The sequence below is a fragment of the Bufo gargarizans genome, chromosome 3, assembly GCF_014858855.1.
Source record: "Bufo gargarizans isolate SCDJY-AF-19 chromosome 3, ASM1485885v1, whole genome shotgun sequence".
NCBI lineage: Eukaryota > Metazoa > Chordata > Amphibia > Anura > Bufonidae > Bufo > Bufo gargarizans.
In genome coordinates, this window is record NC_058082.1 from 247,611,576 (window position 1) to 247,627,685 (window position 16,110).

At 41.8% G+C, this 16,110-nt stretch overlaps 1 protein-coding gene across 2 annotated transcripts in view; it reads right to left on the bottom strand.

Annotated features, from left to right (window-relative positions):
* Positions 1-16,073, bottom strand: part of OFD1 (OFD1 centriole and centriolar satellite protein) — a 46,987-nt gene extending 30,914 nt beyond the window's left edge. For both annotated transcript variants that reach the window (XM_044285126.1, XM_044285124.1), the window contains exons 1-12: positions 15,993-16,073; positions 14,661-14,778; positions 12,887-13,084; positions 10,892-10,960; positions 10,777-10,807; positions 10,578-10,685; positions 10,099-10,235; positions 8,974-9,147; positions 8,579-8,685; positions 4,951-5,070; positions 2,367-2,440; positions 1,541-1,632 (exon numbers count right to left, since the gene is read on the bottom strand). In XM_044285126.1, coding sequence (XP_044141061.1) covers positions 1,541-1,632; positions 2,367-2,440; positions 4,951-5,070; positions 8,579-8,685; positions 8,974-9,147; positions 10,099-10,235; positions 10,578-10,685; positions 10,777-10,807; positions 10,892-10,960; positions 12,887-13,084; positions 14,661-14,756 — 1,206 coding nt within the window. In that variant the 5' untranslated portion in view covers positions 14,757-14,778; positions 15,993-16,073. The remainder of the gene's footprint in view (positions 1-1,540; positions 1,633-2,366; positions 2,441-4,950; positions 5,071-8,578; positions 8,686-8,973; positions 9,148-10,098; positions 10,236-10,577; positions 10,686-10,776; positions 10,808-10,891; positions 10,961-12,886; positions 13,085-14,660; positions 14,779-15,992) is intronic.
* Positions 16,074-16,110: the final 37 nt, after the last annotated feature.

Here is a 16,110-nt window from a genome sequence, read left to right on the forward strand (position 1 = left end):
ATCAGCTGTTTGAAGAAAAGGCGTGCGCCGTGCCAGCGCTGCCTCCTCTTCATTGTTTACCTGCTCGCCGTCGCATCCGCAGCGGTGAGCAGGTGTATTTACACCCAAGCAGTCCCATTCATTTCAATAGGACGGATCGCTCCTATAGAAGTGTTTAGGTCATCAATATAAACAGCCAGGAGAACCCCTTTAAGCAGAACTTATATTATCAGAAGTGGTGTGATACGTTTTGCTCCAGTGAGTGCCATAGAGGCACAGCTTCACTGTGAAGTGCCCTCTGCACTGAGCTGCTTCATCGTCCCTAACCTCAGCTCCGAGTGAGAGATGTAGCATCCAACAAGGAGACCACTACTGCTGTCACTAAGATTTTAAGATTAAGACTATAAGACTACTTGTCCTATCTACTTGGGGTGGAGGAGAGCACCCTTATAACGCATCTTCTGCGGTCAAATGATAGTTGTTTGCATTGAGACACGGTTCACATTAGCCAATCTTTCTTGAGAGCAACAGATTTGTCAGTAACCAGGCTTTCGTGTGCCTTTATTTAATGGGCAAAGCACATGTAACCTTACAACTCCAAACTCTTCTCCTTAATTGAAACATCTTGGAGATGCCATTAAGAGTGCCCATACATGGTGCATTAGGGCTGGATTACCACTAATTTCTGGGTTACACCTATAATTGATGTCATTATATTTGCAAGTACATGTAGAAGACTACAATACAGTACAGTACAATTTGCTGAAATCAGCATGCAATTACTGCAGCCTGGTGCCTCCATGTACTGGCCATCATCACACAGGTTTACTTACTTTCCCCCGCTGTAATTGTATGTTTACTCAATGTGCTCAATAAAAGACATGAATGGTGCAACCGTTTACATGTGTTATTAAAGGAATTGTGCAACCCCAAAACCAATCGGTCCTGAAAATGAAAGAAAAGCCACTTATTTATTCACCAGCGCTCTGTCTCCGTGCTGAAGCTCCAACCCCTGCTCCTTCTGGTCCCCAGTGTGACCATCCGTAGCCATTTATTGGCCTAAGCGCTGACAAACGGCATGGAGCACGGATCCTCTGTGGTCCTTTTACATAAGCCGATCAGCGGGACAATTATTGAGGATGAGCTTTTAAAGGAATGTCGTCATTCAAACAATGAATCTGAATGGAAACAATCGATCACAGTAGCGACTGCTCGTATCTCACCTCTGCCCAGGCAATGATCAGGAATGAACGGTTTGTTCCCGATAATTGCCTGTGAATTGTTTATTTTGTGTTTGTCTATAACTGACTTTGATAACAATCAGACTAGATTATATTAGTAATCCAGGTAATTCCAAATGGTTCACTTGATTTTTTTCTTGCAACATTTAGGTGTAATCCCTCTTTCTATCACATATTATGCTGCTCTCTGGTTAATATAGGAGACCTGACAGATTGTCCTAACTTTTAGAATCCACCTGTATAATCTGCTCCATCACAACTGATGCCTCAGATTGCCTGAATTTAAACTTCGTTATGGGACCATAAACATGTATTTTCACCTGAAGCTGCGATGTGCGAGATACAGCTTGTTCCAGTTCCTGTTTCTTCATGTTGATAACAATCGTATCTTCACGTAACCGTGCAGCTTCCTCTACAAATACAACACAAAGTAAAATGGTGTTAAGACTAGGCTCACGTCTCTGTCATAGGATCTCTCTGCAAATTAGGTCATGTTTCACAGCAAAAATAGTGCTGCATGCACTGCTAAATTTACTGTCAAGTTGTGGGACGCTACAAGAAAATCCGATGGACCATATTGTAAGTGACTCTGAAAACCACTTTTTTACTCTAAATACAGTGTATTCAAAATTATTTTCGGAGTCGTTTCTTTATACAGCTTTGGAGTGGTCAGAGCTCCAGCAGTGCTCCAAATACCTTGCATAAACATAGATAAGCTAAGCATGCTGGCTAACTGCAACCACCACTAGAGGGAGCTCCTGATCTCACTGCATACTGTTATACAAAGTCAATAATAAGACAGTATAAACTAAGCTCCTGTTACACAGTATACAGTAAGCACCCAAGCATCCTCCTGAGGTGATCTAACTTTTCAAATCTGTCACAGATTTGTAGCTGAAGAACTTGACAACACATGACTAATGCAACTTATTACTGGCTGTGGGGGTGACATGTCAACATCAATGAGGTCACCATTGTGGCCACCAACATCATTTCTGAAGCCCGGTTAACAGAGACTAGAGGGGACCAGGGAAGCCTTGGTACAAGAGCAGCAGGGGATTAGTAATTTGAATAATTTGTTAAAAAATTCTGATGTTCGAATTAATATGGTGAAACAATTGAAAACATGCATTTTATTTTGCCAACCTCTATTTCTCCTCTCATCTTCATTGGCTTTTTGGGTTTTCTTAAAGTATTCTTCTTTTAGTTCAATTTGATACCTATCAGATAAAAACAAAGTATTGTCTTCTATTACTATGTAAGAAAATATAAAAAGTAGGGGTGCACCGAAATTTCGGCGGCCGAAAATATCGGCCGAGAATGCACCTAATCTGTTTCTGCCGATATTTTTACATATCGGCCGGAAATAGCGGGGAGGAGCTGGGGGCCGGTGCGTTCACTGTTCTCCGGCCCCCAGCTCCAGTAGTTATAAAATGTTGTACAATTAATAAGCATTCTATTAATTTGGCCCCCCTCTGCAGTATTACATTCAATATAGCCACATCCTACTCACAGGGCTGTGCTGGCCGGCCGGGCAGACGAGCGGCAGCATCACGACTGACGTCACATGCCTGCACCGCCTCCTTCATTCAGAAAGTAGGCCGGGCACATGACGTCAGTTGTGACGCTGCCGCTCCTCTGCCCGGCCGGCCAGCATTAAGATGACAGCCCTGTGAGTATGATGTGGCTGTATTGAATGTAATACTGCAGAGGGGGGCCAAATGAATAGATTTCTTATTAATTGTACAACATTTTATAACTACTGGAGCTGGGGGCCGGAGAACAGTGAACGCACCGGCCCCCAGCTCCTCCTCCCAGTTCCTCCCCGCTATTTTCTATTAATCTATTAATTGTACAATGGGGGCTGTGGATGGCACTGTTATGGGGTGGGGGTCTGTGGATGGCACTGTTATGGGGTGGGTGGGGGTCTGTGGATGGCACTGTTATGGGGTGGGTGGGGGTCTGTGGATGGCACTGTTATGGGGTGGGTGGGGGTCTGTGGATGGCACTGTTATGAGGTGGGGGGGTCTGTGGATGGCACTGTTATGAGGTGGGGGGGGTCTGTGGATGGCACTGTTATGGGGTGGGTGGGGGTCTGTGGATGGCACTGTTATGGGGTGGGTGGGGGTCTGTGGATGGCACTGTTATGAGGTGGGGGGGTCTGTGGATGGCACTGTTATGAGGTGGGGGGGTCTGTGGATGGCACTGTTATGGGGTGGGTGGGGGTCTGTGGATGGCACTGTTATGAGGTGGGGGGGTCTGTGGATGGCACTGTTATGAGGTGGGGGGGTCTGTGGATGGCACTGTTATGGGGTGGGGGGTCTTTTAAAAGTATTTGGGCAAAAAGGCAGTTTCGGTTTCGGTCAAGGGGTATCCTGAATTTTCGGTTTCGGTTTCGGACCAGAATTTTCATTTCGGTGCACCCCTAAGGACACAATGTGTATTCCGCTTCTTAATATCAAATGTTACATATTTATATATATTTTAGTTTTGTTTTATAACTTATAAATTAAAGGTCTAACAAATTTATACGTATGTATTCAACAAAAAAGAACAAGGGACTATGATCCCAAAAAGGTTTGTGAAAAATAAATTAACTGTTCTGATTTATTGATTATATATGAAAACTTCAATAAAAATAATTTTAATAAAATACCCTTCCGCCATGTTTATAGCACACATAACCATTGAAATTATAGATGCAGACGGACAAGTTCTTGATAAATTGCCTCTATTTTGTATATGGTTGATTCTTGGAAGATTTGGATCCATGCAATATAGCTGTGAGACCGCATAAACGGCTTGGCTGCAGTGGACAAGCATGTTTTGTTAGTGCCAGATCATAGTGTAGCCTGCTGCCAGGACCTCTAGCAATTCTCCGGCAGCACCACCATAAGCAAAATGAAGCGTTACACAGTTCCCATTGAATCCCATTCAGATTAAAATCTATGGGCTAACAAGTCTTACAAACAGAAGCAGGTCCTGAACACAGGACAACCCTCTATTAATCCTCAGGCTAAGTCATCAATATCAGATTGACAGGTGCCCACTCCTGGCACTCCCACCGGTAAGCTGTCGGAAGGGGTTGCGGCGCTTGTGCAAGCTCTGCTTTATCTTCAAAGTTTACCTTCTCCCTGTGTAACTACAACTGTTTGTTCCATTCACTTAATAGGAATATGGCAAACTGAATTAGGACGAAACCCAACAAAATACCAATAGCACAAGTGGATAATAATGGGACATCCCTGAAAACTGGATGCACACCGAACTACCACACCAATGGGATCTTTGCCACAAACATAGCAGAGCCCGTTCTTTTGGATTTACGGTGTCGCACTCTATGTACATATAGAAGAGGACAGTGGAAATATATGCCTTGGGTGGCTCGTTTCTATATCTTTGCCAGTGAAATGGGTATATAAGCCATAATTCGCTTTAGTGCAAGTCGGTCTTTTACTGCCCATAAACACCTGATTATACCGAGCTCTACTATGTCGTAGCCCTTCTTAGACTGGAAGCACACATGCAGTTTTTGTGGCAGATTCTGATGTTGAAGTCAGGGGTGGATTTAAAAAAATCTCCTTCTTGTTAGATCCACTTGTGGCTTTGATTTTTAAAAAACTGCATCAACAACTACCACTGAAACAAAGCATGTGAGCCTCCCGCCCAATACAGAAAAGCTCCTTTTATACTCCTGTAATAGAACATGCAATTAGACAAGAAAACTAACCGTAGAAGTTCATCTTTAAGCTTTTGTTGGAAGGTATCGTCAATATTCTTAACATCCAACTCTCGCTTCCGGAGCAGCTCATTCACACTTCTGTTCTTCTCTTCTTGTAACCTCTGAGCTCTAAAGTAAATGAGATTGATATGTCCAAGGGATATGTCCAATATGTTGACAATAATGTAGGGTTTTAATAGGTTATTAAAGAAAGACTGAAAAATCTTCTAAAGAAGACCTGTCCCCAATCCTGACATGTCTGTTTTATTAATGCCTGTATTCACCATGAATCAGGGCTGTGGAGTCGGTAAACCAAAGTTCTGACTCCGACTCCAGCTCCGATAGGACTAATAATTTAGTAATAACAAATTTATTGTGGTAAAATGGTAATTCAGGCTTTTTCTTACTATCAGTAATCAGGCTGCTTAGACAGAACTTAAACTTGAATTATTTTAGAAACGTGTCACAGTTTTTGTAATAGTTTATTAATGTATTTTGTATTTTTAATGCACTTTTGCCTCCCTAAAGCACACCTTTCCCTGTCCCCTTAAAATCTACTTCTCTGTACACCGCTGATTGGTCAGTGGTGTACGGAGTACGGACATGACATTTTTATCAATGGGGTCGCAGCGCAGTGAGTACAGGCAGGAGTGCACATTGCTGCTCCTGCCTTCCGGAGGTTTACTAAATGCTGGCACAGCAGATGGGTACTCTGTAAGCATGTGCTATGCCAGGATAAGCTGAGCGGAGTGGCTCCTGCCTCTGCCTGCTCCGCTAAGAGCTGATATGCAGGACTTTTAGCTTAGCGAAGCAGGAGCTACTCAGCTAATCCTGGAATAGCACAGGGGTACAGAGTACCCATGTGCTGTGCCAGCATTAAGTAAACCTCTGGGGAGGGGGGGGGGGGGGCGGACGGACAGGCAGGAGGAGCAATATGCGCTCCTGCCCGTACTCACTGCGCTGCGTTCCCATTGATAAAATGTGTACGCCTGTACTCCGTACACTGTTGTGCAGTCAGCGGTGTACAGAAATGTAGATTTTTAAGTGCACAGTGAAACTTGAGCTTTAGGGAGGCAAAAGTCTAATAAAAATACAAAATACATTAATAAACTATTACGGACACATTCACAAAAAAGACAAAAGTTCAGTTACTCTTTAAAGTATAAAGGCAATGAGGCCAGTGTGTCCCGATTTTCTAAATTTCTGTAAATATACGGCACATTGCACTATGCATTTAATAACTGAAAAATAATAATCTACACTTAATTGTTTTAAGAAAAAGATATGTATGTACTGGAAATGGAGAATCATGTGCAAGTCTAAATAGGAATAAAGGAAACATGTAAAAGGCATAGCCGCTGTATTTTGTGCTGCCATAAAAGGGTTGTCGGGGAAAAAATATCTTTTCACAGGTGCCCACAGCTTGTCTCTGCTATAGAAAGAGTCATACTTACCTGCTACCTGGAGCTCCGGTCCTGCGCACTGGCCTCTATGGGTCTATCTTTCTGTCTGCAGCTTGTTTACTTCCTCCTGGCATTGGAATGATCATCTGCTCCACTGCAGCCAATGACTGGATTCAGAGGCGACAAATCCACAAGACACACATCACCGCTGAAGCCAGTCATTGGCTGCAGAGGAGCAGATGATTATGTCCATGCAGGGGACAAATAAAACAAGACTCAGACCAGAAGATGTACAGACTTGAGCCTACACGCAGGACCAGAGTGGCAGAAAGCAGGTAAGTATTCTTTTCATAGCAGACACAGGTTGCAGGCACCTGTGAAAATTTACTTATTTCCGGACAACCCATTTCATTATGTCTTCCTGTTCTGTTAGAGAGGACTGCAGACATGCCCAGCAGTGAACTTTCCCCTTTGGTCTTTAGAGGAAGAACTTACTACTGAGCATATGCGGCACAGTTTTAGGCATTGTAACTAAGAGCCATACAGCAGCATAAAGATACCTTGTGTAAGGGACAGGGGAGAACACAGGAAAAGTGAGAACTGATCATCTATCACCACTAGAACACCCTGCTTATCACTGTGTACAGTATAAGGACAGGAGAGAACACAGGAGAGGTGAGAACTGATTATTTATCATCACTAGAACACCCTGCTTATCACTGTTTATAGTATAAGGACAGAAGAGGTGAGAACTGATTATCTATCATCACTAGAGCCCTCTGCTTATCACTGTGTATAGTATGAACACAGGAGAGGTGAGAAATGATTATCTATCACCACTAGAACACCCTGTTTATCACTGTTTATAGTATAAGGAACAGGAGAGGTGAGAACTGATTATCTATCATCACTAGAGCCCCCTGCTTATCACTGTGTATAGTATAAGGACAGAAGAGGTGAGAACTGATTATCTATCGTCACTAGAGCCCTCTGCTTATCACTGTGTATAGTATGAACACAGGAGAGGTGAGAAATGATTATCTATCACCACTAGAACACCCTGTTTATCACTGTTTATAGTATAAGGAACAGGAGAGGTGAGAACTGATTATCTATCATCACTAGAGCCTCCTGCTTATCACTGTGTATAGTATAAGGACAGGAGAGAACACAGGAGAGGTGAGAAATGATTATCTATCACCACTAGAGCACCTGCTTATCACTGTTTATAGTATAAGGAACAGGAGAGAACACAGGAGAGGTAAGTACTGATCATTTATTATCACTAGAACACCGTGCTTATCACTGTTTATAGTATAAGGACAGAAGAGGTGAGAACTGATTATCTATCATCACTAGAGCCCCCTGCTTATCACTGTGTATAGTATTAAGACAGGAGAGAACACAGGAGAGGTGAGAATTGATTTTCTATCACCACTAGAACACCCTGCTCATCACTATGCTGGATAAATAAGAGCCTTAGATGGATGATATAAAATATATTTATAATTAACATTTCTAGACTTTTCTAAAATTTACCTTAGGTGTTACTATTTTGGGAGGTGTGCCCCCACACAATCTGACACTGTCCAATCGGTGCTGGCAGTGCAGGAACACTCCCTTTGGACAAGTGGGAAGGGTAACACACACTTTTCAATTGTTTTATGAACATTCAGGAGGAATAACAGGACAATGGTGACCAAAAATTGTTATTACATGGGGTATACAAATATTTACTAAAATATCAGTTTAATCAGCTGAAGTAACCATCAATCCTGAAGATAGGCCAGGATGACCCCTTTAAGAGTCAATATTTTTTTCCATTCATCCTCACCTTTCACCGTCTATCATTTCAGGTTTACTTAAAAGGAATCCGTCATCAGGAAATCACTATGAAATGACTGGACCAGGTGAGATGACTATACAGGAACTTGGTCATGCTAATCAAGGAGAAGAAGGAGCTAGCAGAGGGAGCAGGAGTGCACAGTTTGTATGGCTTAGGTCTATCCTTGGTGCACCTAACTGCTCATTTGCTTATAGATTAAAAGTACTGTTTTCTCCAGAAAGAAGCAATGGATCGCTAAGTGACAGGTATCATTATATTCAGCTGAGCTAGCCGTACAAGACTATGTGCCTGGTTTATTACCTTTTCTATGCTGACGATTAAATACATTTGACATTAAGGTAACCGAGTGTGACTGAAGAGTGAAAGATAATAAAATACTAAAACATACAGCTCAAAAGCTTCAATGCGTTGGCGAAGGTCCATTTCTCGGTTTCGCACAGTCTCAATCTCCTTGAGCAGGGTCTGTCTCTGAGCATACACTTCCTTGGATTCAATCTGTAAAGAAAGAAGATGCTCCATCAATACACTCTGTTTAAATACCTGTCAAATGTCTTAAGAAGATGCTCTTTTCTTTATACCTAACAGAAGCCGACGGCCAGGCCCAGGGTTGTCCCTGTACGTTACAGTATGAGAAAATAAAAGCCCTCATCAAATAAAAATTTAAAAAGCAGCAAAAGGTGAAAAAAAAATAATAATTGGCAAGTAACAATCATCCAAGAAAATAATAGGTACTGGATATTACTACAATGACAGATTCCTATAACATGATCAGCTTGCTCTTGCCTCCTGTTGCCTCTGAAGTCTCTCTACAGCATTCTTCTCTCGTGACACTAAGCCATCACACTTCAACTGGTAGGTCTTTTCCAATTCTCTTCGTAAATCAGAAATCTCCTTCTGGGACCTTTCCCGTTCTTCTAGTTTGATTTTTGCAAGCTCGACATCTTTAAAATGCTGGAACTGGGAGAAAAAAATAATATAAATCAATATTAAAAAATGTATACTTAAAGGTGAACTTGAGAGCAGTACGTGATATGATAGAAGGAACAGAGCTCCATGTAGGTTCACATGATTTCAGAGTAAATCTTGACAGGACTCCTAGAAGAGACAGTGAGAGTCCTGATCACCCCACCCACACAAGATGATTGACAGTTTTGTTATGTCAGTGTATGTAAATATAAGGTTATCAATCACTGTGTGGGTGGTCTCATCAGGACTCTTATTGTCTCTCTCAGGAGTCCAGTCAGGTTTTCCTCTAACTCATACACATATATATTACAGAGCTCAGATAAGGTGGCATATATCACTTGACAGAATCACTTTAATGGGATTTTTATGGGTTATGAAAAGATTATATATATATCTGTGGCCATACAATCTAAAACCAGATTTGTGCATCCCTATGAATAAGTCATCAGTGAAACATCTCCAAATTAAGCAGCCAACTGATAAGGGGGTCCCTGGTGAACCATGGCATGGGAATAAATAACAGGTGACCAATACCCGTCAATTCATATACTAGGCATGCAGTAAGGCATTTTCTGACTAGTGCATATACAGTAAAGAAAATATTTGGACTTGCTGTGGCAATTTTCACACTAGCGGCAGGACGGATCCAACAGGCTGTTCACCCCGTCGGATCCGTCCTGCCGCTATTTCGCCGTGCCGCTGCTCCATCCCCATTGACTATAATGGGGACAGGGCGGAGCTCCGGCGCAGCACAGCAGTGCACGGCGAAAGGCCGCTGGACTAAAAGTACTGCATGTCCGACTTTTTAGTCCGGCGGCCTCTCACAGCGAACTGCTGTGCTGCGCCGGAGCTCCACCCCGTCCCCATTATAGTCTGTGAACAGCCTGTCGGATCCGTCCTGCCGCTAGTGTGAAAGTAGCCTAAACTGTACATGACACAAACCTTCTGAGACATTTCCTGCCGGAGCTGTTCCTCAACTTCCCTGCGATACTCAGACAACTTGCCCTCCAGGGACTCAAATTTTGAACGTTTTGGATACATTTCTTCAAACTGTTCATCAATAAATTTCAGTTTCTCCACTACAGAATGAGAAGGAATGTTTAAAAATACATAAGAGATTCTGTATTGAGACTAACCAAAAAAACTATTTTCAACATATATACTGTGCAATGACACATTAATAATATTAAATAACAATAATAATGTATTTGGTCTGGATTTATTCCACGGTGGGCCATATAGTCTGATACGTCAGAAGTATAAACCCCCTGCATCAATAGGAGTGTAGTTTTCTACACTTTTGCAACGTATATGTTAAACGTGGGACACAAATGTGATGAGAACAGCCCCTAAGCCATATAAGTGTGAAATCCTTATTACACTACACATATACAATAGTTGCAGTACAAAAAAAAAAATACCTATTGACTCTTTGTAAGGAGAAGTCGTGATTGTCTGAGTATCAGCATCTCTGCCATCTCTCTGGAGTTGGTAGTCAATCAGTTCGGTCAGGATTTGTAGAAGAAAACCTTCAAAAACAGAAAAAAGATTTTTTCCCCCCCCCATAAATACATTAATAAGTCATAAAAATAAAAGCTACTGAAGAATAACAATCTATACCTTTAGTACTGCTATTCTGGTAGGCTGCTGTCTGTGGGGAAACAAAAAAAGAAGAATAAACTTACAAATCATTACAATACAGCATGGAGAATATGGCAATAAAAATAGACATTACCAGAGATTTGTAGAACGAGGATTTGGGGTTTATTTTCATTAGCTGCATTAAGTCCTGGATCGAGAAATCCTTCATGTAAAAAATGAATAAATAAAAATAATAAAAAAGATAGTTATTATTTGTTTCATCGGGCGAGTCTTTTAGAAACGTGCGGTGAACACAGTAAACCCCCACAAGTTTGTGATAAGGGTTTGAAATACACACTGGTAGCACTTCCCAAAATACCCACTGACGTACCCATAGGCTCCAATAGGCTAGCGTACACCCAAACAGTGACCATTTGGCATAGGTTTGACTGATACAGCTTTTTGTGATCACTGTAGTAGAAAAAGGTGTAGTTGACCTTTCAATACAAAGTTATTCTTTAAAAAAAAAAATAAATACACTGTGTAGTTGGTGTTATTTTAAAAAGAAGTCATGCAGTTGCATATGGCTAGGACATCCAATCAGTGGCACATTTTAAAATGTACCCGATGTTTCAGATGGCCTTTCAGAATGAGCTGCCATATGTGTCTACATGAGTCATAACACTATATCTAACTTGTATATGTTGTTGTTTCTTTTAGCAGTTTTTTCTCTTGTATGCTGAATCTCTTATTCTCAGTGGTCTCTGAGCTGGGGGATAGAGACTAGCTATTCCCCATAGACTGCACACAAAGTCTGAAAATTCTGCTGCTAAAGCTATCTCACTCACTCAGAAGCAGCATATAGCACATTATAGAGAAGTGTTGACTAGTATAGATGTGACTAAAGCACTTGCGGTGAGATAATAACACTTACTATTAGCTGCTGAATCTGCTTAACCATGCCTGTACTCTCTGGCTTCCTGTTTCTCTCTGCACTTCCATTCTCCTCCCCCTCCCACCATAGACTTCTATGGGATGATGTAATCGGATTCAGTGAGCAGGCAGCCCATTTTGGCCTCACAAGACTGATTTCTCATAAAATTCAGAGAGGGGAAGAAAATGCTGATAACTCTACGGCACTGTATTTTTCTCTGATAAGATGTATTACAAAGTTTCTTATATTCACCCGTACAAAGTTGTCCGAAAGTACAGGGACCAAAACCATACACCTCAATCGTGATGTGAATAGAGCCTGAACTCCACTGCCTGAACTGCAAGCTCCATTAAAAATACCAGACAAAACAGGGCAATATGCTGCATTATTTTGTTTGGTACACTGCAAGGGCTTTTGACAGAAAAAACGTTGAACCCCAATATAGTCAGTGGCATCCCTCAAGTGCCATTCTTGGTCACCACACAACGGATCTGGTAATTCTATCATTTTTGTTGCATTGCTGTTATAACAGAGCAACGGGAATAACGATCCAGGCGTGACGGAGCCTTATTGTACACCAAACTCCAACAGAATAATTAAAACCACGACAAAACTTCCAACAAAAAAGCCACACAAATTGTCCATCTTTGGTTCCTCTTCCTCCCCACCACAAAGAGAAATAGGACACTTAGGGTACTTTCACACTAGCGTTAAAGTTTTCCGGTATTGAGTCCCGTCCTAGGGGCTCAATACCGGAAAAAAATGATTAGTTTTATCCTAATGCATTCTGAATGGAAAGCAATCTGTTCAGGATGCATCAGGATGTCTTCAGTTCAGTCCCTTTTATGGTATTTGGCCGGAGAAAATACCGCAGCATTCTCCGGCCAAGATTCCGGAACACTTGCCAGATCCGGCATTCATTTCCATTGAAATGTATTAATGCAGGGTTCGGTACCAAGTGTTCTGGAGAAACGGATCCGGTTTTCCCAGTCTGCGCATGACACTGGAGAAACGGATCTGGTATTTCAATGTATTTGTCAGACAGACCCGCATCAGGATCCGGAAACAAATGATATCCGTTTGCATACGGATTTCTGGATCCAGCAGGCAGTTCCGGAACTGCCTGCCGGATTCTTCTAACGCTAGTGTGAAATTACCCTTACTAGTAGATACACACTTATATGCGTAGTGTCAATAGAGACCAATCCACTGTACCTTTTCTTTCTCCATTCCACACTCTGGATAAAACACGGAGAGGGAGAACTCGTATCCACATCTTCTCAGGTGATCCGCCACTAGGCTGTTACAGGCCCTGTGTAATAGGGAGTCACCAGACACAAGCGGAGCCTGAAGGGACTCGCCACTACCTGCACGGAGCTTCAGATCTTGAATGAGCTGATTCCGAAGTTGCGTCTTGTAAAAAGGAATATAAAAGTAAAGAAACCTTTTATTGGTGGAACAGGGAAATGTGGGTTTCAATCATTTCTAATATACGCTTCACAGAAAAATCATGGCATTATGGAAATCACAGGAGTGAGAACTAAATATTCTAAACACCTTGATTTCTTCAGTATTGAGTATGTGAGCCACACAGAGCTATACATGCACCTATAGACTGGAATGCTATCTGTGTAATGTTCTTCCACGCTGAATGCACTTCAGCCCAAAAATCATCCAGATACGCTGCTGGCAGCTCCCTTTACAACTGCTGACCAATGCAGTTTTCTGACGTTGCATGTGGCTAAAAAACGTTGCTGGCTTTTATGCCCCGCCCACATTTCACAGATTGGAGCTAGGTGCTTGAAGTTTGATCATTTGCAGATCTTAGTGACACCTGCTACTTACTCGATTTGCGTAACCTTACATCTTGTCCTTCTTGGTGTTGCAATTCAAATGTTGAAAAGTGTATTTTAATGTGTTTTCTGAATTATATAGTTAAATACACTAGGCTACGGACATCTTTGACAGGGAAAAATCATTTTTAATGTATGTTAGTGGTTACTGTGAATTTAAAAAGGTTGCAAATCTGCAAAATTCACTACAGCATTTTATGAAATGCAGATGAACAAAAAAAAAAAACGTAATCATTGTATACTTTCTAATATGCTTGGATATGAGCAGGAAACATTTTCAGCCTCTGGGTTTAAATAAGCAGAAATCTTAAAAATAATGAGGAATTGTAGCAAAGTATATAAATATAATATACCGTATTTTTCGCTTCATAAGACGCACTTATGCTTCTTTTTAGCTTTATATCTACAGTGCACTCTGGGCGGAGGCCGCTCTATTAGGTGCACTTGGCTTCCGCTATATCATTGGCTCAGGGACTGTCAATCAAACAAGAGTGGAGGTGCTGGTCGGGGTTAATGGTGTACCAAAAGGAGCAACCTCGTCTATGGTGCACGGAAAACCTTATTTGCGTAAAAATAAAAAGAAGCATCTCTCGGGATTAGAGAGCTGGATTTCCACAAGAAGGTATGGCTATGTTTCAGGGCATCTACACGATATGGTGGTATTCTTAGGCTACTTTCACATTAGCTTTTTTTGCAGATCCGTCATGGATCTCCAAAAACGCTTCCGTTACAATAATACAACCGCATGCATCCGTCATGAACGGATCGGGTTGTGTTATATCTTCTATAGCGAAGATGGATCAGTCATGAACACCATTGAAAGTCAATGGGGGACGGATCCGTCCCCATTTGCTTACATTGTGCGTCAGGACGGATCCATCTTGCTCCGCACCACATTGCGATTGTCCGCGATGGGGATGCAACCAAAGGGAATGGAAAGCTTTTTGGTGCATTCCGTTTAGTACAGTTTTGTCCCCAATGACAATGAATAAGGACCAAACTGAAGCGTTTTCTTCGGCTATTGAGAAACGGATAGCGGAATTGAAAACGCTAGTGTAAAAGTTGCCTTACTTTAAACGGATATTGGAGGTGACAGATTCTCTTTCGCGCTATAAGAGTCAGAGAACAGAATGTACCTTCAGTGAATCTAAGACGCCCTTCTTTTTAAACGTCTGATAAAGTCTTTTCCGCAGTTCTTCTTGGGACAAGGATTTCAGCTCACTTTGAGACATTTGGTCTGAGAAGATGAAACCTCTGAAAATGTAAGATATGACAGTAAATGTCCAGCTTCCACGTAACAGATTGGTTCATACAGTTCACTACTTCTAATTTGCAGATTCCAGGTTACTGTATTATAGCCATTCATGTTGTCCAGCTACAGTCAGAATTTACAGCAGCCTGCATTCTGTCTGTGACATAGGAAACACAGGCGGCTCGGCTGACAGGAGGTGGCTGGGAATTCACAGCCAACCGCCCAGAAATATATGGACAGTCCGTAAAAATAGGTGACTTGTTTCCTATAAAAAAAAAACTGGCTGGTGGTACCTGACTATGCTATTTTGGTGGTAATTATCAGCATTTTCCAGCTCACAGTAAATGCCGGCAATGAGTTCTTATCAGTCTATTGCGCTATAGACATGTATTACTTATCATCTTTATCGGTCATTATGATTTTTCACTTTATCCATAAAAAAAATTAAATAAAAATATCGGTTGTTCGTGATTTTTGGATAAATTGTCCAGAAAAAAAATATGCATATTAGTGCACATAATGAAGGAATACTCTCATTTTAAGCTTTTCTCCAGAATGGGTAATAATTAGCGCTGCGCGAACTTGGTGTTTTTCAAGATTCCCCTACGCCGGATCACGAATGCTTAGAAAACCTGCACCCGTGTGTACTAGACTGGACAGATGGACTACAAATCCCAGCGCTGCTAAGTCTGCACTCCAGATGCTACTATTCGGCGATGACTCTGGATACTGGATATGCCAGTAATTATTTTTTTTTAAAGACAGCTCAAGGCCCGGCCCATTCATCTCTATAAACGTCATCCTAATGCCTGAGCGGGAAGGGGAGGGCGGCACCAAGCATATGTGCGACCACCCGAGAACAGGTCGCAGCTTCCCCACAGTTTACCCCACTCAGGAGTACGTCAGTACTGACATATGGAGATGTGCCTGATCAGATCCATGCCATTTTTTATTTCACTTTTTTTATATTTTTATTTCATTTTTCACATTTTGCAGAAATAAACAGAAATGGGATGATTCTACATCTTTTGATCCCTATTCTGAAAGCTGGTTACACTGCAGGACAATAGAAACATGTCAGCTCTAGGACTCTATTATAATCTATTAAAAGCAGTCTATAAATATCACACACACATAGACAGTAGCCATGTCATACCTAAACGAACTGTATACATGTACCCCAGCTGGTAAACTATGTACATAACGTGATACTGACCTCCCAGGAGCATCAAGCAGTGTTCACATTACCAACCGCCAGCGTACGTACAAACACAGTGCTCACAACCGCCTGGATTCCTTCTACCATGGCAACCAATCACATCAAGCGGCAAAGG